Source organism: Ruditapes philippinarum, unplaced genomic scaffold, assembly GCF_026571515.1.
Source record: "Ruditapes philippinarum isolate M1 unplaced genomic scaffold, ASM2657151v2 ctg3277_1_1_1_1, whole genome shotgun sequence".
Classification (NCBI taxonomy): Eukaryota; Metazoa; Mollusca; class Bivalvia; order Venerida; family Veneridae; genus Ruditapes; species Ruditapes philippinarum.
This window is the reverse complement of record NW_026851554.1, coordinates 26,983-54,429: the sequence shown is the minus strand read 5'-3', so window position 1 is coordinate 54,429 and position 27,447 is coordinate 26,983. Positions and strand designations below refer to the sequence as shown.

Here is a 27,447-nt window from a genome sequence, read left to right as displayed (position 1 = left end):
AAAGACAAAGAAAAAGAACAAAGGGCAATAACTCTATAAATACTGAAGATAGAGTTATAGTTCTTGTGCACTGCACTTCCTCTTATTGTGCTTGACCATTGTATGAAGTTGTTTTGAATTCCAACCAGTACGTTTTAAGTTATGCTCCGGACAAGGAAAAGTATCAAAGGGCAGTAACTCTGTATTTTGTCAAAATGGAGTTATGGCTCTTGTGCACTGCACTTCCTTTTAATGTCCTTGACAACTGTATGAAGTGGTACTGAATTCCAAACAGTAGTTTTCAAGTTATGCTCTGGACAAGGAAAAGTAACAAAGGGCAATAACTCTGTAATTAGTCAAGATGGAGTTATGGTTCTTGTGCACTGCACTTCCCCTTATTGTGCTTGACCATTGTATGAAGTTGTTTTGAATTCCAACCAGTAGTTTTCAAGTCATGCTGTGGACAAGGAAAAGTAACAAAGGGCAGTAACTCTGTTATAAGTCAAGATGGAGTTATGGTTCATATGCACAGCACTTCCTCTCAATGTGCTTGACCATTGTATGAAGTTATAATGAATTCCAACAATAAGTCTTCAAGTTATGGTCCGGACAAAAGAAAGCAATGGAAAAGAAACAAAGGGCAATAACTCTGTAATTGGTCAAGATGGAGTTATGGTTCTTGTGCACTGCACTTCCCCTTATTGTGCTTGACCATTGTATGAAGTTGTTTTTGAATTCCAACCAGTAGTTTTAAAGTTATGCTCTGGACAAGAAAAAGAAACAAAGGGCAGTAACTCTGTAATAAATCAAGATGAAGTTATGGTTCTTGTGCACTGCACTTCCTCTCAATGTGCTGGACCATTGTATGAAGTTATAATGAATTCCAACAATTAGTCTTGAAGTTATGGTCCGGACAAAAGAAAGCAATGGAAAAGTAATAAAGGGCAATAACTCTGTAATTACTTTAGATAGAGTTATGGTTCTTATGCACTGCACTTCCTCTCAATGTGCTTGACCATTGTATGTAGTTATATTGAATTCCAACCATTAGTCTTCAAGTTATGGTCCGGACAAAAAAAGAAGGCAATGGAAAAGCAACAAAGGGCAATAACTCTGTAATTACTTTTGGATAGAGTTATGGTTCTTGTGCACTGCACTTCCCCTTATTGTGTTTGACAATTGTATGAAGTTGTTTTGAATTCCAACCAGTAGTTTTCAAGTTATGCCACGGACAAGGAAAAGTAACAAAGGGCAATAACTCTATAATTAGTCAAGATAGAGTTATGTTTCTTACGCACTGCACTTCCTCTCAATGTGCTTGACCATTGTATGTAGTTATATTCAATTCCAACAATTAGTCTTCAAGTTATGCTCCGGACAAGGAAAATGCAACAGACAATAAAAAAAAGCAATGGAAAAGCAACAAAGGGCAATAACTCTGTAATTACTTTAGATAGAGTTATGGTTCTTGTGCACTGCACTTCCCCTTATTGTGTTTGACAATTGTATGAAGTTGTTTTGAATTCCAACCAGTAGTTTTCAAGTTATGCCCCGGACAAGGAAAAGTAAAAAAGGGCAATAACTCTGTAATTAGTCAAGATAGAGTTATGGTTCTTGTGCACTGCACTTCCTCTCAATGTGCTTGACCATTGCATGTAGTTATATTGAATTCCAACTATTAGTTTTCAAGTTATGCTCCGGACAAGGAAAATGCAACGGACGTCTGGACCGACCGACCGACCACCCGACCGACCAACCGACCGACCGACCGACCGACCACCGAGTGACTCCTATATACCCCCCCAAACTTCGTTTTTGGGGGTATAATAATTATTTATTATCTTTTGAATCATTTAGATATACGTTAATGTTTTAAAGGTGTAACAAACAATAAAGGGCAGGTTACTTAATTTATAAAACAATATTTTAACCGTCCTGTGTTGTTGTTTTTTTCATTTTTATTTGTAACAATGTTATTTATAAAAATGTCTCTTCACACAAGTTTTCAAGTAAAGTTGTTTAATTGTAAAATTGTAAAAATGTTATTTATAAAAAGTGTCTGTTTGTTTGTGTATTATATTTTTTCAAATAAAGTTCATGTTCTGTTCTGTTTGCATTAATAAAACATTATCTATTTATATGTTGTAAATAATTGTTTGTTTGTGTATTATATTTATTTCAAATAAAGTTTATGTTCTGTTCTGTTTGTATTGATTACTTTTCCCCCGGTACAAGTCAACCCGGCCCCAAGTCAACCCAGCCTCAAGTCAACCCGGCCCCAAATTGGTCAACCCGGCCCCAAAGCAATGTTATTTCTGGTCAGCCCGGCCCCATTTTTTTAAAATTATTTTTTTGCTTTAAAATATAAACACTTATCAAGAAATAAATGAAAAATAACAACAAAAACAACAACAAAAGTTTAACGGTGATATCCAGTGTTCCCACCACCATTTTTCCTATCTATCTATCTCTGGATACTGCCAACCCCTCTTACGAGTGTTAAAGGCAGGAATTTAGTGCACGTCGGATTGTTAGTAAAAGGTGAAGAGAAAAGCTAAAAAGAAAAGTCCAAACATTGACATGCTTGGAAGGTGAGACTGAAAATGTATTCTAGTCATGGTTAAAATGTTAATAGTGAAACAAGATGAATAAGAGATAAAATAGTTTAAAAAACACTGGGAGTAAACTAGTACTGCAAACCCACCACTGCCTGTTTTGAACTGACTCAGGTTGGGCAGGGTGGCAATGTTACTAGTAAGTTTATTCCATAGCATAATGCTGAGGGAAGAAAGAGTACTTATGGTAGTCGGAGGATACCTGTATTTGACGTAGGGATAAGGGATGCATATGTCTGGTTAATCTATGTGGGGTTTGAACATAAGTTGGGAGATTAATTGCAACTAGGTTATGGTATATCTTATAAAACATTATCAGTCTACAGTCCAGTCTGCGATGTTCAAGGGGATCGCCAGCCCAGTTCTTCCTGCATGGCTGTGACACTAGAGTGCAGGGGAGTAATCCCTTTTAACCCATCTTATTGCACGTCTCTGGATCATCTCAACTTTGTTCAATATTGGTTTTAGTATAAGGAGACCAAATAGATGAGGTGCATATTCAACCTGTGGGCGGGACCAGGGACTTGTATGCTAGTTCTTTTACTTTCTCATTTTTAGTGATGACATTTCTTTTAATAAAGCAAGGATCTGTTTGCATTGGAAGTTATTCGAGATATATGTGTATTAAATTTAAGGTCAGCAGATAGATCTAGTCCGAGATATTTAGCATTTGTAACAGACTCTAGGATTTGGCCATGGAGCATATATTTTGTGTTTAATTATGGTCTTATTTTTGGTGATATGGATGACTTGGCATTTTGAAGGGTTAAACTCCATGTCCACTGCTTCTCCCACAGAACCCATATTGTCTAGATCATGTTGGAGAGTTGGGGGTCTGAGGAGGAATTGATGGTTAGGTAATACAGCAGTGTCGTCTGCAAATAATTGACTTGGGATTTGAGGACAGAAGATGGTAACTTGTTGATATATAGAAGGAAACAGAGGGCCCTAGGACCGAGCCTTGGGGCACTCAGAGGTAACTGGGACTTCAGATGAGCAGTCACTATCCATCAACTACTGTCTGTCTACGGCCAATAAGAATGACTGTATCCTGTTTAGAATTTGAGGACAAACACCATGTTCTTGCAGGGTATCTAAGAGTTTAAGATGGTTTACTTTATCGAAAGCTTTGGAGAAGTCAAGAAGTATGAAGATCTGTTTGTTTGCCATTTTGAAAAGGTTGTTTCACAAAGTAATCAGAAGATTCAATGAGTTGTGTTCACTGATCGTCTTTCTCTGAATCCATGCTGAAGATCAAAGAGTATGTTCGTGGGTGGTAAAGTGAAGGATAGTTGAGAGGCAACTATATTTCGAGTGTTTTACAACAGGATGCATGTAAAGGGAAATTGGGGCGATAGTTTTGCTGGATCAATCACCTTTTTTGTAGACAGGGACATACGTTACTGTCATTGGGAATATTACCGGTGGTTTTTTGGAAAAGAACTTGCAAAACAATGTTCTCTTTCTCTCAGCTCCTTCAGGACAATTGTCTAATGTTGTTTAGGTTTTTTTTTACCCCCTTACCTTGGAAAACTGGGGGTAAAATGAAAAATCAGGGGGTACAGGAAAGATAAATGTGTTACAAATATATATAGAATGGTTAAAGTACTGAATAAAGTCTTTTTCAAAAAGTTACTGTGTTTAGTTATTTTTTCTTTTCAGACATAGCAAAATTTGTACATTACATGAAAGATCATAACAAGCAAGCTCACATGCTCTAGAGATAACCTCATTTTGATCAAAGTCTGCTCTATTTGCTCCATATGCAATGATCATTCTGTTTTCAACCAGTAACAAATGCTACTTTTGAAGAGCTGTCAAACTCTTCACAAACACGGCAATGCATAGTAAGAGTTGTATTATCATAGCGTAACCATGAAAATTCAGATAGCCATTCATTTCTAAACTTAAGAATTCTTTTCGACTTTTTGCTAGATTGTTCAGCCGCCTGCAACACATTATTTTCATTATTTGTTTGAGAACTGGATGGGGATATTGTCGGCGTCTCAGCATTTCCTTTTCCGAAAATATCGGTTATTTTTCTCTGCGCCATAGCGGTATTTACAGACTAACGGTATGACGTACATACTAATGACATAGCAAAAACATGTGCGAATACGATTGACTGTGTCGCGAATTAATTCAATAAAATGTACGTATTTATTAAACAACCAGTCGAATATGTAGGTATTTTCCAGTTACGTCATTCCATTACGTTTCGGAAGTTCAATTTAGCGGGTGCGCGTGCTAAAAATAGTAACAAGTACCTGATGAAGTTCCCGATTGTCCTTTGTTTTATTTAATAATGAGAAGTATCCCTAGTTACGTCATTCCATTACGTTAAGCCAAATACCCGATTGAGTTCCCGATTTTTCTGTGCGTATTTTTACCCCCTTACCTAAATTTCTGTACTTGAACGGTCGATTTTATGCAGGGCTCGACACTAACGATGGTCCGTTAGCCCGAGGCTACCAATTATCCCCAAGGACTACCTGGGTTTCCAAGCTGGGTATCCCGTCGGGCTACTCAAAATTTCAGTGACATGATGTCTCTAAATTCACTAAAAATAATTAATAAAATAATATTTTTAGGCTATGATCCAAAACAAAAGATAAATTCATCTTACTAGTAAATAATTAGCCGTTGGGTCACTAATGATTGTAAACATTAAGCGCACGACGTGCCTTCAGGCACTGAGGTATAATTGCGCCATCCATTAATCTCTCGACATCCCTTAATAAATCAATATCATTATAAAAACAAACCAATTTTATCTATCCAAGCATGTCTCAGTATAATTGTCAATCAGTGTCAGTCACAGCAGACGCATAATAGATTCTATTTAATCTCTATAAACTTGCGAAAAGTGAAACCGGAAGTCCAACTTAATTGCCGATTTTTCCAGCCTACTTCAGTAGAATTCTTTGTCTATTAAACATTTCAATGAAAATATTTGCTCATATTGGAACCTATTCAAGGGTTTAAACTTAAAAGAATATGATTTGTTGATTGATGTAAATCACACTGACATTGATAACCAAAATAAACGTGAAATAGATCTGATTTCGGATGTAATTTATTCGGACATGAGATTATTGATTGGGAAAAAATCTCTTTATAAAAAGAGAAGAAAAATGTTTAAATCTCTTTAAAAAAGAGAAAAGAGATATTCTAAAGTATTTGTAATTGTCTTTGCCATAACTTCACAATGTTGTAAGCACTTCTTAATCATGTACAAGCAAATGTAAGCAATAATCATAATGCCAATACATGTATATGAAGAAAAAAATTGTTAACAAATACTAATACCCTACGCATAAAAAACTATGGCAATATTTTGTAGTTTGTAGAAGTTTGTAGAATAAATCGATTAGAGTAAAGACAAACATATTTTGTTCTTGTCCATGCTTTTTACTTCTGTTTTGAATTTAAAAACACATTTTTTTTTAATGCGTTTATTTAAGGTCGCCGCCGGAAAGCCCATATGGGCGACCGTACACTCAAGTCGGGTCATCCTAGAGCGTCCCGCCGAGATTTTTCGTCGCTTTTTTTCCAGCTTTCTTGGTGGAGGAAGACCCCAGGTGCCCCTCCGGGCATTATTTCAGGCACGAGCGGGCACCTGGGTAGAACCACCGACCTTCCGTAAGCCAGCTGGATGGCTTCCTCACATGAAAGATTTCGACCCGAGTGAGGATCGAACCCACAGTGGTGAGGGACCTGTGATCTCAAGTCAGCGACTTTAACCACTCGGCCACGGAGGCCCCTATAAAAAAACACATCTAAAAGGTCATACATTATCTATACAGGGCTTCCGTTAACAGGCGTACGGACGTAAATTACGCCCGAAAATCGTATCTGTACGCCGAAAATTAAGATCAATGACGTACCGATGACTTCCAAAAATTTAGGAATACGGCGAAAATCGTAAGCCGCGACGTACGCCACGACCATTTTCCGACCTTTTCTCACTTTCCTGGCGTACGATTGGATTATTTATTTAACTCCGCCCCCTGAATTGCATGGTTGACATGACAGCGATGGGTGAAATTATGCGAATGCACCTGGCGCGTGACGAATTAGCGAGTGTTGATTTATGACCTTGATAAGCGTGAAAACAATGTGATTGGATTAATTGTTTGTTTTGTACGGATAACGGATAGTTAATTGACATAAACTGTGGTAGGTATCTGTTTTTACTTTAATTAGATATTGTTTCATTATTGTGTGCATCGGTAAGTTTTGAATGTATCTGAAAGTTTGCCGAGTCGGCGAAGCGTGTTTTAGTCTTTTGATATTTTTTTTCCTTTTTGAAGAAATAGACGTTTTATTTTCACACATTCTATAGATGTTGATTTTTTTTTTCACTCGCTGATTATGAGAAGCAAAGTAACATTTAAAAATCTTTTTCCCTACCCACTCTTAAAATGTCTCGACGCTCACTTCTGCAATTTGGCGTATCTCAAAAACGTAATTAAAAAAAATTAATTTGGTCAAGAACGGTGTTCGAAATTATTTTCATAAAACTTTCAATTTACAAGCCTGATTACATTTAACCAGTTTGGGTTGTTAATGTGTTATGATTCATTAGATACACTGAAATTGTGTTCAGTACTGTAGTAAATAATTTTAAGCACGAGAGATATTTAAACAACAATTTTTATTTTACAAATAAGAAATATAACAATGCTAAAGGATGTCTATGTTTTTTATTTCAGGAAATCTACAGAGATCCACCCTTTTAAAACACAATGAATCCAAGGACCACAAAAATGCTGTGCAGGCTGATCACATGAGACAACAGCTGTATGGTACTGATCCAGAGGTAGAAAAAGAAGAACCCATCATACACATTTCAGAATCTACTTGTACCATGATTGATTAAAGAATTAAAAGTTTTCTGGAAATATTATTTTTTTTTTGTTATACCAATGAGCAATTATTTGAATGTTATCACTGAAGGGTTCTACACGGTTACCACTGTCCTTAAATAACAACAATACAGTCCTTTTCAGGGTAATGTTCTTCTATTTACCCAACAATCATGTAAAGATACTTTGAACTTAAAACATTAAAAGGAATGACATTTTCAGAATCTTGTGATTAAAATAATTGCTTTTACTTGTATCATCCCATACTATAAATCAAACATTGAAACATGAATATTATACGCGTAAGAACAACTGACTTCCAGAAATTTACCTCATGACTTCCAAAATTCCTTGAAAGGAAGTCCTGACTTCCTAAAAAAAAATCCTAGTGGAAGCCCTGATCTATACCTGAAAGTAGATTTGTAAGCTCTATTGAAATATTTTTTTAATACAAAAGCCAGGTATTACATAAATTTAAAACTGACAGATACTTATTTAGCTCATATTGCCAATATATTTTCCCCTTCCCTATAAGCTGTCAATAATATAAGCTGAGCTGATTGCCTAGCAATTTTATTTGCAACACACCTTAGTAATTCCTGGCTAAAACCCTGTACCTGTAGGTAATGTCTGGCCTTTCAAAACCTAATGACTTATGTGTGTCACACTGCCATATTTTATAACAAAATATGTAAAAAAATTGTTGATGATGACTTTGAAGAGCTCAGAGGCTAGTCGGAACCTACATCTCATGCAGAATAAAGCTTACAAACTTTTACTAGATCTTATATTATTTATCTATTGGTGATTTTTTTCCAATAAATTTGGAGAGATCTCATGCTATTGTTTTCTTATCTTCAGATACATACACTCAAAATGCATTTAAATAGAATAAGAAACATTTTTTTTTATGTCTTACAATGAGGACTACCTAGATTTGCCAAGGACTACCTGATCCTCAAAGTAGGTAGTCCTTCTGACTACCCCTAAAAAAAGTTAGTGTCAAGCCCTGTTATGCGTAAAATACGCACATTTGTGCGTAAATGGGAACACTGGATATCTTTTATTATTTATTTTATATAAAAACTATCAATATTAACAAACAAGCAACACATGCTTAGTTTACTGTTTTTACCGTCGCGAAAATAAGGTGACGTCTGTCCTCATTCAACCGTAACCCTTCTACGATAGAAGTATTAAGAAAAAACTAAACTTTTTTATTGAAAAATCATGGAAAAGAAACCTTAATGTGTTCAAATCTGACATTACTATGTTATTGTATGTTAAAAAAAGAAATGACCAAAAGCACACTAAAGTGTTTCCATTAACAGTTTTTAAGTAAGATTAATTATAGAGATGCTGCCATCTACCACAGGTCACTGCCTCCTGTCTGTCACGCACAATATATCCACAATCAATACAGTGGTCAGTCATAATGACATAAAATGATTAAACACAAAACACTATCAATTTTGCAAACACTTAGTAATATTCCAATATTTTTTTACACAGTAAATATTCTTTGAAAATAAGTTAATAAAATGCGAAACAAATATTAAGTATACTGATGAACGTATTCAATAAAAACATTCAAATGAACTGAAAAAAAGATTGTTGTAAACTTAATTTATACAAACCTTTTAACTCGAAATTCTAAGCATTTCTTCCTAATTATCGCATTTATTTTAACACTTATGAAATCATCTTTAATTTACATCGAATTTAAAGGATTTGTTTTCACAGCTATACCTTTTTTGTTAATTGATTGCTTTAAACTGTTTCATTATCACATCTATAATAATGTTGAGTTACATATAATTGTTGATGTTATATAATTTTTCATTATCACTATTGCGTATTAAAGTCTTAATCGGCGCAATTAAATTTACCTACACTTTTATGCAAATTTGCGTTTTTTTACTATTGTTTTATAGTTAATAATAATCAATTAATAATTTTATTCCATCATACAACAAAATCACCTGAATAGTTTTCTTTGAAAAATACATATTTTGGGGCCGGATTGACCGATTTTGGGGCCGCACTGACCAATTTTGGGGCCGCATTGACCAAATAAAAATACTGTGGGGCCGCATTGACCAATTTTGGGGCCGGGTTGACTTGGGGCCGGGTTAACTTGGGGCCGGGTTGACTGTAATTCCTTTTCCCCTACTACTATTATAATCTAGTTTTTATACAAAATGATTAAATATATATATTAATTGATTCATTTATTTATTGAAATGCTATTAATATATCGGTTTAAAATACAGTATTTATTCTGGGGCCGATTTGGTAAAGGGCCGAAACGTCCGGGGCCGAAACGTCTTGGGTAGTTTGGGGCCGATACGTCTTGGGGCCGAAATGTCTCGAAATCATCAAAATCACTGTCAAAATTATTTAGAATATATCCCGGGACAACCAATATTCAATCAGTTAAGCTGTTTTTAGCCAATATTAAATGGAACAGGAAATAATACTTTAAATTTATTTTAGCTATTAATGCATCTATCAACTCTTATTCATTTTAAGGTTGGTACATTTTCAACAAGTCTTGATCTTTCTTAGAAATTCAATAAAAATGATATGACCCACTTGGGCCACTCCCAGGAATATTTTAACCTAAATTCAAACAGCAGGGTAATCACCATGGAAAATTTGTTCAAGATAAATCAGGGCCTCTTAAAATTGTAGAAAATTTCACAACAGTCTATATTCAACGATTTTCAACAGTTTTTTTTCAAGATTTTAAAAACTCACACTAAATGTAATACCATATGTACAGTACAATGCATTGGTATGACTAAAGTTAATGTGTATAAAAAGCCAGTTGAAGGTGTCATGTCTTAGTACGATATTTAGGGTGCAAAATGATAAATACATCCAATCTTTACAGCCATTTTACCTTCCCCACTGTATAATATTATCAAATATGGGAATTTGTCTAGATCTGCCTGCTGGTATCGCTTACAAAACAATTATTCTACAATCATCACATGAAAAAAATTGATAACAATATAAGATTTTATTAATAAGGACCCCCATGTAAAGTCTGATGAATATTTAGTGGTACATCATATAAATAAATGTTTTAAATACACCTAGGACTGAGGTAAATGGTAAAACTCTTTAGCCAATACTTTATAAAAAAACTTATTTGTTTGGAAAAATATTACCACTATTTTAAACGAGTGACTATTTTGATATAGTTAAAATTGGTCAATTTATATTGTGTCAATTAAAACAAACAGTTTCTTATTGTTTTTCTGATAACATTTGACAATTAATCAAGTGTGGCATTTCTGGAAGTTTTGAAGTTAATACAACATGTGACTTTATGCAATTTAGTCGGACATAAAATCAGGGGTACCACTAAAATACGCAACGGAGATATTTTGGCGCAACGGACGCAACGGGCGCAACGGAGATATTTTTTTAGAAAAACCGACACAACGCCTTTTTTTAAAGTCAATGTGCTATATTTAAGCATCTTTAATATTCTTAAATGATTGTTTAGCACTATTAAGTAAGTATGTTTTAAAATGTTTCATAAATTGTATATGTTTAATTGCACTGAAGGATTATATGCCTGGCGAAATGGAAATTTCATGGCGCAACGGAGATATTTTTTTAGAAAAAACCGACACAACGCCTTTTTTAAAGTCAATATGCTAAATTTGAGCATCTAAAATGATTGTTTAGCACTTTTAAGTAAGTATGTTTTAAAATGTTTCATAAATTGTATATGTTTACACTGAAGGATTATATATGCCTGGCGAAATGGAAATTTCATGGCACAACGGAGATAATTTTGGAAAATCGGCACAACGTTTGTACTAATATATGTAATTAATTAACACCAATGTTATTTGAATAAATAAATTTATTTTACGATTAAGATCTAAAAACTATAATCGTATATCAAATAATCAAATAGCTGCAATGTTGATGTTGTAAAGGATTGTGTGCCGGCAAAATGGACATTTTGTCTGCGCAACGGAGATTTTTTTGGCGCAACGGAATTTAAAATGGCCTAATTAAGTAGTAATATGAAGAAGTAAATCATTAAAGATATTAACTGAATAACTGAAGTGGTGTAATAAAAGACTGTTTTATTAATTTAAAAATGGAATTAAATACGTTTTTATCGTTATGGCTGACACTGGAAGTAAATCATTAAAGATATTAACTGAATAACTGAAGTGGTGTAATAAAAGACTTTTTTTTAAAAATTAAAAATGGAATTAAATACGTTTTTATCGTTATGGCTGACACTGGAAGACAAGAATGGACTTTACAATCTGTTTACAAAATAGAGAAACATTAAGGAAATCTATATTATCTATGATAATAATATTGAGTTTTATATTAACTTGAATACTTTCAAGCACATCTTTGTATTTTTTCTGAGTCATTACATAACATCATGACATTGAGTCAAAAGAGGTGACATTGACCTTTTGGAAGGTCAATTTCAAATATTTGATACATTTGAGCATAAAATGTGAAAAAAAAAATTTGCAAATTTTAATTTGTAAAAAAGCTTCGCTAAGCATAAGCACAAGAATGTCATGACTTTTACAAAGCGTCACTCGCCTCTGTAATTTCTGGTCGACCAATCTTTCACTTTTTATCACTAGATGGTAGCACCTGAAATTCTTCTGGTATATCTTTTCCAGTTCTGAAATTAGAGGAGCATAAACATGTTTGATGGTAAAGAGCATCGGCTACAAGCAAGTTGTGAACCTGTTCTATCCTTGCTCTCACTGTATCAGACAAACAGTCATTCCTCTGTATACATATATTCAAAACAGTAGGTTCTAGTGTCCTTACTGGCGAAACATCACACTTCCTTGTTTTACCCTTACTTATTAAAGATTGACCACAATATAAACAATCTTTTTTGTATGAAAACTTATCAGTCATTGATCTCAATGGTGGCATCAGTGTTTTCTTTTTCTGTCTCAGTGTCTCTTTTAGTGTAATGTTGGTTACAGTACATCTTTCTACACTCAATGTGAATATATTATTCCGATTCAACTTTTATTTCTCACTGGCAGCATTTATTCCCTTGCATTCCTTTTCGTTGCCTTTAACTGTCTTTGTATGATCATCAAACAGCCGTTAACAAATCCGACAGGAGTTCATCTTGAAAAAAACAACAATAACTGATATTGTAAGATTTATAAAATCTGTTTTTTACATTATATGGAGGTTGATCCAGAATTACCCAAAATTTGTTTATAATTCTGATAACTTTTTATGTTTTCTTCATTAAATTTATAAATGCGCAAAGATCGATGTTTCTTTTATTTAATTGCCAAATATAATTGATTATAAACATCCAGTACCGTCTCAGGCCGCCTTAAAAAAAACCTGGATACGCCACAGCAGCGCAACTCAAAGAACACGACGTTCGTTGAAATTTATAATACACCAAAGTGCCCGACACAAAAAGGGATCATGTCCAATATTTGCCGAAGGTTAATGTAAAGCCTGCTAAAATTTCACGTCGTTTGAACATTGTATTATAATAATTGTGTAATCATTTGTAATTGCAACGTTTATTTATGCAAAAACGTCTTCATTAAGGCGTCGGAAAACGGCACTTTCATAAACATTTGTCAACTGTTTAGACAGCCTACCATAGAAACATCTAATATGATATAAGAAATTCGACACAAGTATTTTGTTAGTCATGCATACAAAACTTTTTGAGGGGAAAAGAAGTTTATTTACTAGACTGTTGGAGTAATTTTAAAGAGAAATACATATCGTTTGCGGCATAGAAGAATACGCGTGAAGTTAACGTTCTCCGTCGCTGTGGCGATTGAAAAATACAAATATGCTGTCATATGCGGCCTTGCGCACAATTTCAATGCGATTTAAAAAAAAATGAATTCTAATTGACGATTATGTGCTGTTTTTCATACTTTATTTGTTTTCTTTTACATGCACTTTTTATCTAATTAAATAAAATTAATCATATATTTTATGCCTTCAACTTTAAGATGATCAGGAGTATGAATCACAGCAATCAAAGCAATTAGCAGTTCAATAGTCATGGGTTTAGGTTGTTAGTACACTTACAGCGAATGGCATCGGGAGGATTCCCTATGTATAAGAACAATAGAACATCAACCTTTTTGCATAATGTGACAAATCCTATGTTTGCTTATATGGTAGGCATACTGTGTTTAATTATCATATTCTTGTTTCCTTGTAAAGAGGATATATTACGCAGAAATAAAGTGTTTGTTATATGAACTTTGAATAAATATTATTGAATTTATTGTTTAAATTACGGGTATTTCTGGATCATCCCTTGCATTCTTGTATTCTTGTTATTGGTAGCTGATTACGTATTGTTTCAGTTATCCCAGAACAGTACGTGTTATTATAAGATGTGTTTTTCCTAAAAGGCTTTCCTTAAAATGTTTTAGGTGTATTTATTTGATCAAAGTTGCTGATATGACACACTTTTCTTGCATATCAGACTGGCGTTTCCGTTAGTATTACCCATGCCGGAAATTTCATCTGGCATAGGGGGTGCCAGATGAGTCGCGTGCTCTACAATGTCACGCTTAAGCCCCAGTCACATTAGAGCTTACGACCAGTGAAGACCAGTTCACGATCATCCATGACCTCTGGTCGCGGACAATCTTTAAAACCTCTTACGACGGTCATCGGTGATCTTTGACAGTCGCAGGCTATCTTTTTTAGGTCCCACGACCAATTTCAGTCGTAGAGAGGTTTTTGAGCTTGCACAAATACCTCCTTGCGATCAAACAGGTCGCTTATGATCTTATAAGGTCTTAGGCTGTCGCACGATGGTCGTTCAGAAGTGCGACAATCTTACGACAGTCTTTACAAATTGCCACTAGCCACTGATAATCTTGAGTAGTCTTTAGTAATCGTGTGATGGTCGTACGACTAGTTGTAGGTGATCGCATGACAGGTCACGGGTAGTCGTAAGTAATCCCACACAATGTTGAGACCATCGTACGTTTGCTTATGACCTGTCGTGCGATTGTCAATGATGACTGGTCTTACGATAGTCGCAGAAGTAAATTTATACGTGCAAAAATGGTTTTGGTCGCAGACAATCGCTGATGATCGTCAGTTTTACAAGTCGCCGGGGATCTTAAGCTCTAGTGTGACTGGGGTTTTAGGATGACGTAATTTTACCGTTATGAATGAAGTTGTAATTTCATACGCTGTTGTACGAAAATAGTTTCGGTTGTAATGGCATAAATTCCCATTGAAAATTAAGAAAAAGAATTCAAAATATAATGTTATATCGTAAAATATGCAAGAAAAAATATCTGACAGAAGTATATTTTTCATGTCACCTTTTCATGTATAAATTTCTTCTATGTCTATTAAAAACTGAAAATAATTTCAGATATTATATTGAATTATGCATACGACGCTCTATTTCCTCCATGTTTAATATTCACTTAAACTAGTAAGAGATAATGTTTGATATTTGTGTTACATATGTAAAAATATTACATACATTATATATGTAAAGCAATTTTAAAAAACTATTAAAAAATACAAAAAAAAAACAACCTTGAATACACATTTAACAATAAAACATGATTAAAGTATTCAGAATTTATTCAACGTAATTCGTCATAATTAAAGTGATAATGGCGCTCCATAGTTTAAAAATACTGTCGAAATTAACTTGTTTTAAATACACATTTTTTGGCCGTTTTTGAATGTTTACTACGACAGGAGTTAATCAGAGTTGTAATTTATATAAATTAAACTGTTTTACATGAAAAGTATAATACAGATCGCTTGAAACACCTGTTGACCTTCAACGGATAAAGAACTGGTAAAACAAGTAATAATTTTCAACAAATACTCATAATAAACTTACGACCCCACATTAATAATTCCTATTATGATCTGTAATATTTTAAGGAAAATATACCAACCCACTTTACAGTGTACTTTACTGACATTTATTTTGTTTACACTAATTTTGTTGTTGTTGTCGCCATTATGCAGTCGCTATTCTGAGTATCGGAGACGCTTTGTTCGCCTATGGAAGACCGTTGTCGTCAGAAAAAAATCACAAAAAATAACGCTATAAAAACCCGTTTTTTTTCTATGTTGCGCAACTTAGATTTTGCTAGACTTTTGATATGATTCATGTTATTCCATATACTTTCTATACCAGGTAAAATATTTTCTGTTGCAATTTGTTTGAGGTCGATTTACAGACTGACTGGACTATTTCCTTTATTTTAGAAAATGTTGAAAATAGGATATTGTAAAAGATATTTAAATTACAGCAAAATGGACTATTTCGGCGCAACGGGGATTATCATAACAGTTTTATCATATTATATTATTTTATTAATTTATTATCTTTCATTAATCATTGTGTACTTTTTCAATAATTGTTTGTTACGTATACATTGTATATTTCATCAAAAGCAATCCAAATATTTCATAATTATGATATTGACAAAAGGTAATCAATTACACGAGAATTGTTAGCAATTAGCAACGTATTGTGCACGTGAATGGTACGGGTGTTTAATAATGTTTTTAACACTTGTAATAGAAAACTTGACCGTCATCAGTGGTGGATTCAGACTCCAAAAAGTTTTATTACGTCTCACATTTCATATACACATTTTTTCTCATAGTTTGAGTGAAATATTGGCGTAATAAGCTTCAAAAGCAATATTTTCGACAATAACAAGTTATAGAAAAATATTTAATACCTTAAAGTCAATACATGTTCCTCTTAATCACATTATCTAAATGGTGTGAAAACGCGTGTCCAATAAACATCAACCACGTGTCATTGGTAATTTAATTATCGGTACTTAACACCCGTGATAAACATTCTTCAAATCACCAAATTGCTGTTGTTTCGCTAAATAAACAGTAGCTGCATTTGATTTTAACGGGGTTTTCTGATTGGGGAAGGAATTCTTATAAGTAACGTTCAATTTAATTATTTTATGTTTTTTACTGTTTTAAAATGGCAATAGAAAGAACAGCAAAGTCGTTTTACTATTTTAATAACTTCATCAAACAATTAATATTTTACTATTTTTAATTTTAAAAATATTTTAATCATTATAAAAAATATAATGTAATATGGTTAGCAATTTGCTTGCTACTGGTCATGCTTTTAACAAATAAAGTAATTTGCTTATATATTCCCGGCAGCAGAAATAAGAAAATAGTTTTTACAGTTACAAAATTATAGGATCAAATTTAAACGAGTACTAACAGATTGAACGGGAAAAAATGAAACAGATTGTAAAATCCATACTTGCCTTTTCAGTGTCAGCCATAACGATAAAAACGTATTTAATTCCATTTTTGAATTAATAAAACAGACTTTTATTACACCACTTCAGTAATTCAGTTCATATCTTTAATGATTTACTTCTTCATACTACAACTTAATTAGGACAAACATTGTTTTCTTTGAAATTCCGTTGAGCCAAAAAAAATCTCTGTTGCGCCGACAAAATGTCCATTTCGCCGGCACACTATCCTTTACAACATCAACATTGCAGCTATTTGATTATTTGATATATGATTAAGGTTTTTAAATATTTTTTTTTTAATTTATTTATTCAAATAACATTGGTGTTAATTAATTTCATATATTAGTACATACGTTGTGCCAATTTTCCAAAATTATCTCCGTTGCGCCATGAAATTTCCATTTCGCCAGGCATATATAATCCTTCAGTGTAAACATATACAATTTATGAAACATTTTAAAACATACTTACTTAAAAGTGCTAAACAATCATTTTAGATGCTCAAATACAGCATATTGACTTAAAAAAGGTGCTATGTCGGTTTTTTTTCTAAAAAAATATCTCCGTTGCGCCATGAAATTTCCATTTCGCCAGGCATATAACCCTTCAGTGCAATTAAACATATACAATTTATGAAACATTTTAAAACATACTTATTTAATAGTGCTAAACAATCGTTTTAGATGCTTAAATATAGCAAATTGGCTTTAAAAAAAGGCGTTGTGCCGGTTTTTTTAAAAAAATATCTCCGTTGCGCCCGTTGCGTCCGTTGCGCCAAAAAATCTCCGTTGCGTATTTTAGTGGTACCGTAAAATCAGTGCAACAGAATTAAGAATGTGTTTGAATTTAGGTTGTGATTGAAAATTGGTTGTTTCGGGATATATTGATGATTGCTGTCATTATTTGTCACTATTCCCTATGAATTAAATAATAAAGCGTGCATGTAATATACGGTGACTGAGGCCCGTCAGTTCTACTCGCTAAGTTAATTTGAAAACAATTGTGAGAAAAATTTTATTTTTTAATAAATAAATTTATGAATTAGAAATCAAAAATACGCTACAAACTACAACTTTCACGCTTTTAAATTTACAAAGGAAAATAACGAAATTGTTGAATAGAAAGAATAAAGAAGCGTTATTAAACGTAAAGTTAAAAAAAGTAAAATTTGTAAGAGAAGAGGTGATGATTCATCGTAGAGGATGCTGAAAAAAATAACAACAGATGCCTGACCTGCCGAAATTGTGTCAATCAAATCATATTTCGCAGCTAGGTTTGGGTATTCTCGGAGTTTTCTGCAACTTAAACTTATTTCCCCTGTATGCTGTGCATCCTCAAAAACACGTTCTATCGGTTTGGAAAGCGACGTTGGGCTTTGTGAGCCGCCTCCATGAAAGTTTGACGCCATTTTCTGGCGAATATTTTACATTGACTACGCATGCGCAGTTTTATCGGCTCGTACTTTTAGTAACACGTATTTTTCATATTTGTTTTGTGGCTGAAGACCGCTATACAGTTATAGTCTGTTAAAGCATATCAAAGTACTTTGAATAGTTAGGCCGATTACCGAACAGTTTTCAACTTATATACATCTACTTCATCAGGTTACTCTCGAATGTAACTGGTACACGGGGGGATGAACTGTTAAATGGAGGATGGAATTCTTAAGATAACTTGCCAGGAGTCCTTGTGATAACTGTCACAGATTTCCTGGAAAATCTTAAGGATTTTGTCGGAAAACTTTTGTATATTCCGAAGAAACACTCGTCAAAAATAGAAATTTTCGTCTTTAAGAAGATAGATGTTTTAGGTGTTAAATGTAACTTTGATTATTAAGTTTGCCTTACATATTGTATTATGTGTAAAAAGACACATAACTTTACAGCCCATTTTTAACCGCCATTTGTTTAAAATCTGGTAGTTTTGAGTAAATTTTCAAAATAATTTGCTCATTCTTACATATATTGACGCGTTCATTTGTGATTTTCTTCATTGCCATACTCAATTACCTAATGTGAAAAGTTGCAAATATAAAATAGAGAAAAACAGAATCCCTAAAGAAAGCCCAGAACGACAAAATTAAAAATGTTGCAGGCTCGGTTTCATTGAGTCTGTTCATAAAGCCTCTTTTTCAAAAATTTTAGACCAGCTGTTTGCTTAAGAACTATATTTCAATTAACACCTTTATATACGTTTTACCTGCTATTCAAAATGCAATATCTGTAGCATAAAGCCCAACAACTTTATGCCCTATTTTTCAAAATTAATGTCTTGGATCGAGTTCTTCTGATAACTTTTGTTACAGCCAGTGTGTTTCTTACGCTTAGTTACGGCACGATTTAGTGTTTGTTGTTTTATTATAATTATCATCATCATCATCATCATCATATCATCATCATCATCATCATTATTATTATTATTATTATTATTATTATTATTATTATTATTATTATTGAATAAGGGTGTAAATCATTTTGAAACATAGTACGCTTATCTTTACACACACATTTGGTTGTGTACTGAAACAAAAAAGAAACTTTCTCCAAGTTTGAATGTAGATATGTTAGTACAGTTTTTCAATCCTTTTATAACTCGATTTTTACGTTGAATAAACATATCAGGCTTTTATACGGGGATTCGCTGACCGATTTTGCAAACAAAGCTACTACATGTATATAAGTGTGCCTTGAACAACTGGCACATACTTTGCGAAAGTTTCTTTTTTGGTTCAGTATATAATGTTGGTTTTGAGTGTATTTTAGTTCAAGAGATATTACTAAACATTGATACTGGTAACCTTTTTTTTAAAATACATCGAAAGATCAAATGTTTACATGATTCTCCAGCATTACTAGAAAAAGTTTATTTGTCATGTAATTTATCCATCATGGGTATGTAAGCATCGTTATTAGTAATCTTAAATCAGAACAAGATCACAACAACATATCCTGTTTTAGATTTTATATTACTGTTAATACTTGATATAAATATAATATGACTACATACTCAAGATCCACGTGAACTATTTACGTCTGAGTGACTGGGCGGGAAATGAGAATCATTATGATTTTCCATAATCAGACAAGCCACACAAACACGAACATTTAGTAATTTAATTTAATTGCAAGAAAAATGCCTAAAAAAACTATCCAAGAAAAATGCCTGATAGCCGGCCATTCTCCACTTTTTTCGAAACTTTTGAGTAAACTGTGAATTCAACAAGCATGGACTTATAATGCTAATGCAAAAGCGATTTTTATTATTAAATTTCACATGTATGCCATCGTACGTTTTCAAAACAATATGATTATATACATTAAAATAACAATATTTATCAATTTAAATTTATTTAAATTTATTTAATTTTATTTATTTATTTAATTTTTTTTTTTTTTTTTTTTTTTTTTTTTTTTTTTTTTTTTTTTTTTTTTTTTTATGATTTTCCATGTCATTTAACATTTGTTAGCCTCACCATTATTATAATCATCATCACCGCCAACACAACCACCACCACCTTCATCAGCAGCAGCAGCAGCAGCACCACCACCACCAACAACAACATGGTCCTTGTCATCATCATCATCATCATCATCATCATCATCATCATCATCATCATCATCATCATCATCATCAACAACAACAACAACAACAGTGCATCACTACCACAACTACCACCACCATGATTATAACTAATTTGTTCTTTACTCTTTTGATATATTCGGTATGACTTGCCTATGTCACCAGAATATTATAGCGGAGTCTGCCTGAGCATCTAAACCGTTTGAAAATTGTTTATACCCTTAATTTCCTTATACGAGGGTTGTTCAAAAAGTAATAGGACTGCAGCTCTACTGTTCACATTTTTTATTTTAAGTGCATAACTTTACAAGAAACAAATATCGGAACATGTTCTCTATATACAGTGAAAAAATCGATACAAAATGTTTACAAATAACAATTCTGTGAAATTTTCAAATGACAAGGGGTATGAAACCCGGCGCATGCTGACAATACAATAAATGACTTTAATGACGTCGTTAACTAAACACAAAATATAACAAGTGTCATCCATCCTGAAAGTATTCTCCCTAGTGCTCTAAGTGTCTGAATCGTGTGACCATGATCAGGTCTCATATGTGGAGATTAAGCGAGAAAGAAAGAGATCACAATTTTGTTTAACTATCCAAGAAAAATGCCTGATAGCCGGCCATTCTCCACTTTTTTCGAAACTTTTGAGTAAACTGTGAATTCAACAAGCATGGACTTATAATGCTAATGCAAAAGCGATTTTTATTATTAAATTTCACATGTATGCCATCGTACGTTTTCAAAACAATATGATTATATACATTAAAATAACAATATTTATCAATTTAAAAGTATAATTTATTAAAACAAAATTGGGGGAAAAATACTACAAATTATTAACGTTAATCATTATTATATTAATTTATTAAAACCACGGATTTATATTACAATAGAGTAATATAAATCCGTGTTAAAACCAAGTATATCTAATGCGATACAATAAAATAGTGTTTAATAGAAACGTCTTATATACAATCCTTTGGTGACAACTAAATAAGTAGACCCGAAGCAGACATTATAAGTGCCGGACAGCCCGCGTCGATCCATTTACAACGACGTCACTAACGTCCCCTCAATTTTCCGCTTTCATCCTTACACTTTCCTGTTAGAGATTTTGTATTCGTCGTTTTTAACTTGATTGTACCAGCTGAAAACGAGAATCCTGGTGGCAGGATATTTTTTGTTTCTTAATTTTATCATTGTGTATGTATCTGAAAGTATGATTGCCACTTTGTTGGCACAAATTAACGATGGAACTAATTTGTGTTTGCTACCGAGTGCCGTATTTCTACATTTAACGTCATGACCACAGCTGTTCAAAACTACATAATTATGCAATTTCATGCCCGAATGACGTCAAATTTATATATAATGTCACTTAAATATAAGTAAATGTGTTGGTGGAATATATGGACAAACAGAGTATAAATTATTAATAAATTAGAAGTACAATTTAGCTCAAATAACTATTTTTATGTGCTGCGCCGGGTGCGTGTTACCATGGTTATTCAATATCACAGGAATCGGGCATTCATCACAATAAATTGATAAACTTATGCATAAATTGTAGAAAACATTTTACGATTCCTTTACATATGGAAATATTCTCAATTGAATGAAATATGAATATGATTGCAAGACTTTCAGTCCTATTATTTTTTTTAACAACCCTCGTATTATTAGTAGTAATTTGATATGTAAATCTCTTACATTAACAATGGATTATTTAAATTAAGTCTTAAAATAATTATGTCAATTCAGTGATACGAATTTAGCAGGATAAGGATTGGGGAAAGAAGTTTAAAACTCCACTGAGGTTTTAAGACACGATGGAACTGGAAATAATTTTTTGAGATTTCGTGTTCCATTTGATGTAGGGCTGGAAATCTTCAGATCATTCGCTCACTTCTTCTTTTTTTGTTGGGGGGGGGGGGGGAATAATTTTTCTAATGGTAAAAAATGACCCCCCCCCCCCAATAAAAAAAAGAAGAAAACAAGAAAAGCGTTGCAACGCTTTTCACTTAAATCCAGCTTAGAATAGCAGATGTCGATTTTCAATTTAATTCTGAGTTATTTTTGTTTTTTGTTTTTTTTTCTTTTGGATCTCAGTGTCTGTGCAGTTCAGCTCGCAGTTAAAATAGAAAAGGAGAGAGACAATTATACTACAAGAGAAGATTCGTCGAAACTGTTCATTAAACTTGATAGAAACAGAATATCACTTTTTACTAAAATACACATTGTATGTTCGAAATACCAAAGAGAATTTTTTCATAACCTTATTTTTGGTATCTAATGCTTACAATGCAGACGTTTGAAACATGTATTTCAAATACGTGACCAATGATTAAAGTACATGTATTAATTATTAATATAACTTACATTATGCATTAAAAAAACAACAACTTTGGTTTCATTTTGTTATCTTTATAATAATTTATATCTTATTCAGCGCGATTGTCATCTGGTGATAGGCACCTCAAATAACAACAACTGTACAAAGCGCATGTTTCCCCTTTCTCCAGAATGATTTTATTTTTCGTTTGTATCAGCACAAGGGAGATAATAACCCTACAGCAAGATACATAGTGCATGGAATGGTTATGTTATCCTAGTCATTTGTTTTTGTAACATAGACTTTCCGTGATTCTGTACGTATTTCATTTCTGCATTAAAGCTGCATGCCTCCAGATAAGACAAAAGTACTGCTATTTTAAGAAAAGTAAAAATATTCAAGATATAGGTAATAAGTTCCATGTTATGAGCGATTATGACCAAATTTACAGTAATTTTACTATATTTATACTGTGTTACTAACGCAGTAAGGGCTACGTTTGCATATTTTGCCGTCTTTTTTGATAATTTGCATAGGTTGAAAGTGCTGCCTGCAATGCGAAAAATATTTTTTTTGCTCCACTTCACAAAGTCAAATTCTTGTTATTAAAAGGAAAACCCGGAAAAACCCAAAAAAGTTAAGGCTCACACCATATGGAAAAATGGGGAAAGCCAACCCCCCAATTTTACGGGACAAAAAGAGAGTACTGGGGGCTAAATTGTATCATTTTTTAAAATACATGTAATTTCAAATTTTTTTATTACTGCAAATATAAAATTTTAAGTAAGTACATTTTATGCATGTTTTTTTAAAGTCGGTAATGTTTAAAATTTTTCTAAAACATGTAAACAAAATCTGAATAATCTTAAATAATGTTAAAGGAACTCCACTGAGGTTTATAAGCCTAAAAATATAAAATTTTAATTTTTCACATAGATAAACATGCACTTAAAACAGAACTATAAATAAGTTATAATTAAGAAATCTACAAGAAATATATTGAAAATCGTATGTTTGTGCTATTTTCAGTCCGATTTGAGTGAAAAGCGTTTAAATGCTTTTCAATTTTGTGTCATTTTTCACTATTATAATAATTATTCTGGAAAAACGGAGCGAGCTAATGATCTGAAATTTTGCACATAAGTTATTGTTATAGATCTACATCAAATTGAGTAATAATCTCAAAAAAAATTATTTCCAGTCCCGTCATGTCAAAAAACCTCAGTGGAGTCCCTTTAAGGGTAGATTTTCGAAATCTTCATAAACGCCTTTATGTTTATATCAAGCTTACCATTGGAATTTTGTGAGTTCAAATGGTATGTTCACTATTAAAGGTTGAATAAACACACGACTGTAAATATCATAGTTTTTAACCTTTAATTTAAATACTGAATAAAATTTAAACTGGGTTATGCTATTTTATGCAATGCTATGCATAGAATGCCTTGCCGTGCCTTGTTATGCCGTGCCGTGCCAAAATTAATTAATTTGAATTTGTTTCAACCCATGCTAAATATGACCACATTGACTTCTTCATTCGTTTTGAGAAAAGACTTCATCCCTTAGGCTATATCGTTAATACATGTATCAAATTCGGCAATAACAATATGGCCTCAGGTCTGGCCTAAACTTTTCGATACATTTTGGTGCATCATTGTATTTATTTATTCTGCTAATCGACTCTCCGTGCAATTTAACATCCCATGTCTTCATGTCCATAATAAAAGAGGCTTCAAATATCGCAGAACTTGGCTCAGTTTCGAATGTAATCTGGTAGTGCACTAACTCAGCGTTTAACATGTCACTAAAATCAGCATTGCCATCAAAACTATTCTTAAACTTTAGAACGTTTGAGTCTGTTTTAAATGAAATTGCATTTAAAATGTTTTTAAGTGATAGTTTGTGACAAAGAATGAAAAATTTTCTAAGCCGGCCATTTATATAATGTAACGCATGCTGAACGCATCGTATTGCTCTCGGGTCGGAAACGGAAACAGTCTCTGACTTGAGACATGCGCACCAGTGCGGTTCAATACCAGCGTCTGCGCATGTCCGCTCTCGTGGAACAGGAGAAAACAGCGAGTAAATTGTTCTATTTATATTTGTATGGTTACCTGTTTCCCCTATGATCTCAAGAAGAGTTTCATGAATATCTGAGGGAACAGTAAGTCGCTTTGTATTTTCCAGAAATGTTCGATATCTTTTGGGGAACTTGCTTCGGAATTTTGGAGGAATAAATACACCGAAGTAGGGTTGTCTTTCTTCCAGTTTTCCTTGTTCTGTCATTCGAAAATACCCGAAACGACGACCATGATCACTCATTAATATAAGAAATGTATTTTTCAGAACGTTTTTATGGTAAAGATATTTTAAAAATTCAACATTATAATTATCTATTTTTGGCATTTGCAAGTAACCATCGTGGCTATATCTTGCCATGAAACCCAACGTAAAAAATGGTTTTCCTTTGTTTGTTTCTAATCCTTCTTTAATCCAATCTAAATACACTTTGTAACTTGGCCTTTCACCTATGCAGTAGTCATGTTTCATCGTATTTCCAACAGACAGGAAGAATGGCCTCATATAGTGAGTTACAGGTTGTTTAGAAAATCCTAGTACCCTGTAGAAGAAAGCACCAGCCATCGGATAATCTTCGGCCCATTGTGTAACATATGAATTGTTTTCATATTTTTTCCACACGAAATCTAGAACCTCGTCTACGTGTCTTGCTCCTGGAAACCCCCGTCGAATTTCCGGTATTTCAGTCATGCGCTTTCCAGTAAACATTGGCATTAGATTTCGCGTTGTACCATCTCCAACAATATTGTATCCCTCTAGTAAGGAACCATGTAATGTTTTTGTAAAATACTCGTGTGTTTTCGGCAAAAGTCGTTGAAACATTTGTCGAGAGAAAGAGTCTAGACCGAGGATTATAACGTTGAATTTATTTTCATTTGATATTTTACTCTGATTTGCAGTGGGTTGTTTATTTATTGAAATACATGCATGATAATTGTCGTACTTACTTCCGTTGGCGGATTTGCACAAAGCTTTGAACGCGTCTGTTAGAAGATCACTGTTGTTAAGCATTGGATATATAAGTTTAAGCCGTTTATAATTGTCGTTAAAATTACTAATTGGTATATATGTACAGTTTATCTCTCCATATCGTTTAACTGCCGATGAAGAAATGTAGAACTTTCCATTTCCGGTATACACCCATTCGTCGTCTGCGTTTCCACATGTTATGCTTTTGTTACTGACAGACCTTACGTCAAAATCGTTCCATATGGACAAGTCTGGGTGAACACACGCTTGTTTCTTCAGTTCTTTAAATTTATTGATACTATATTTATCGAAATATTGCAAAATTTGGTCATCTCTATTTAATCCGGTGATGAATACGATTACACAGATAGACGATAGACACATACCGACAAAAATAGCACATCTTCGCTTCATATTTTTCTGAAATGCGCAAAGTCGCAGAAATGGAATTTCAATGTTTTTCGTTCCCTGAAATAAGGAAAGACAATTTAGGGAAAAAACAATAAACAACAAAAACAACAACAAAAACATGTAGCTCTAATACAACGTCGGGCATTTTTGCATGTTTTGCAAAACTAATTTTATCATCATTAAAGGCCCATTAAGCCCAAAATATTATTTATATTTTTTTCAAAACCTTGTAATTCTTGGTGTCCAGTTGCAGTGTCTAGACAGTTTATCACTAGCTATATAGCAAAACAATCTCTTACTTCTTTTGTATTTTCACATTAAGGTTTAGTTATACATAAAAGTAGTGTTTTAGTATTTTGTATGAAGTCAAGATACTAGTTTTCTTACGTTTTGCTAAATTTATGACAACTTATTTCACATTAGGCATCCCGTTCTTCGTGTGATACGCAATTCTAACATGCTCTTAACTTCATAAATAGTATTTTAAAACGCCTGTATGCCTTTTCGAAGGACGAAAAAAAAGAAGATGTTTTCATGTCTGAGACTTATTGTGCGTTTAAACAAAGTTTGAAGAGTATACATGGGAGTCACGTTGTGTTTTTACGGATTGTCTGTTACAGTTTTCATATTCGGAGAATAACTCGTGGCTAACACTTGTCTGAATTACATGCCCCTAACTGCTTAAACAGCAATCTCCTACGCAGTGATCTACCCTTATCATTACACTATGCCAAGGGAGGCAATCAGTATGACATTTTAATTATCTCCCCTGATCATTTTTAAATTATGTCTGGTGCATGAGAACTTCAAACCACACACAAGGGCTTCGATTCTATTTTTTGATTTGGAACAAAATGCAATTTTAAACTTTACATTAGATTGGCGAACAAGTGGGAAAGAGCAATAAATCGTAAATCTATACGCTATGATTTTTTAATCAACACCCATTTCAATCTTAAAGTTTACCACTGCACTGTGTGGATAACAATTAAAAAAAACCTGATTTTTTGTTGCAGTTCTATAGATTGTTAACTATTCAACCCTGCTACTAGGATTTGCTCATGACACCAGAATCTTAGCAGTAAAAAAAGAATACTGTTTACTTACCGACAATGCACAATTCGCCATGCGTAGTTTTTTCGGGAATCATACGTATTTCCATTTAGTACAAAAACGAAATGTTATTAAACTTTCGACTCCATAATCATGATAGAATGAAATCAGTACATGTGATACACAATAATACTATTATAGCATTTCAAAATCTTGGAAATAATGGATAATGAAACAACTTTTCT

General features: G+C 33.2%; 2 protein-coding genes and 2 long non-coding RNA genes across 9 annotated transcripts in view; 1 reads left to right on the top strand and 3 right to left on the bottom strand.

Moving 5' to 3' along the window:
* LOC132743618 (DISP complex protein LRCH3-like) overlaps positions 1–18,215 on the bottom strand; it is a 75,958-nt gene extending 57,743 nt beyond the window's left edge. For all 6 annotated transcript variants that reach the window (XM_060732335.1, XM_060732195.1, XM_060732404.1 and 3 more), the window contains exon 1: positions 18,004–18,215. In XM_060732335.1, the coding sequence (XP_060588318.1) occupies positions 18,004–18,178 (175 nt within the window). In that variant the 5' untranslated portion in view covers positions 18,179–18,215. The remainder of the gene's footprint in view (positions 1–18,003) is intronic.
* On the top strand, positions 6,404–7,490 carry LOC132743392 (uncharacterized). Its single transcript, XR_009627570.1, has 2 exons — positions 6,404–6,773; positions 7,310–7,490. It is a non-coding gene; the product is annotated as an uncharacterized LOC132743392 (long non-coding RNA).
* On the bottom strand, positions 12,090–15,716 carry LOC132743556 (uncharacterized). Its single transcript, XR_009627590.1, has 2 exons — positions 15,354–15,716; positions 12,090–12,610 (listed from the first exon to the last, which is right to left on the bottom strand). It is a non-coding gene; the product is annotated as an uncharacterized LOC132743556 (long non-coding RNA).
* Positions 18,216–23,675: 5,460 nt separating the features above from the next.
* Positions 23,676–27,409, bottom strand: LOC132744114 (uncharacterized). The gene is made up of 2 exons (XM_060732767.1): positions 27,257–27,409; positions 23,676–26,206 (listed from the first exon to the last, which is right to left on the bottom strand). Exons 1-2 carry the CDS (start codon positions 27,275–27,277, stop codon positions 24,278–24,280), a joined length of 1,950 nt encoding a protein of 649 aa, XP_060588750.1. The 5' UTR covers positions 27,278–27,409; the 3' UTR covers positions 23,676–24,277.
* Positions 27,410–27,447: the final 38 nt, after the last annotated feature.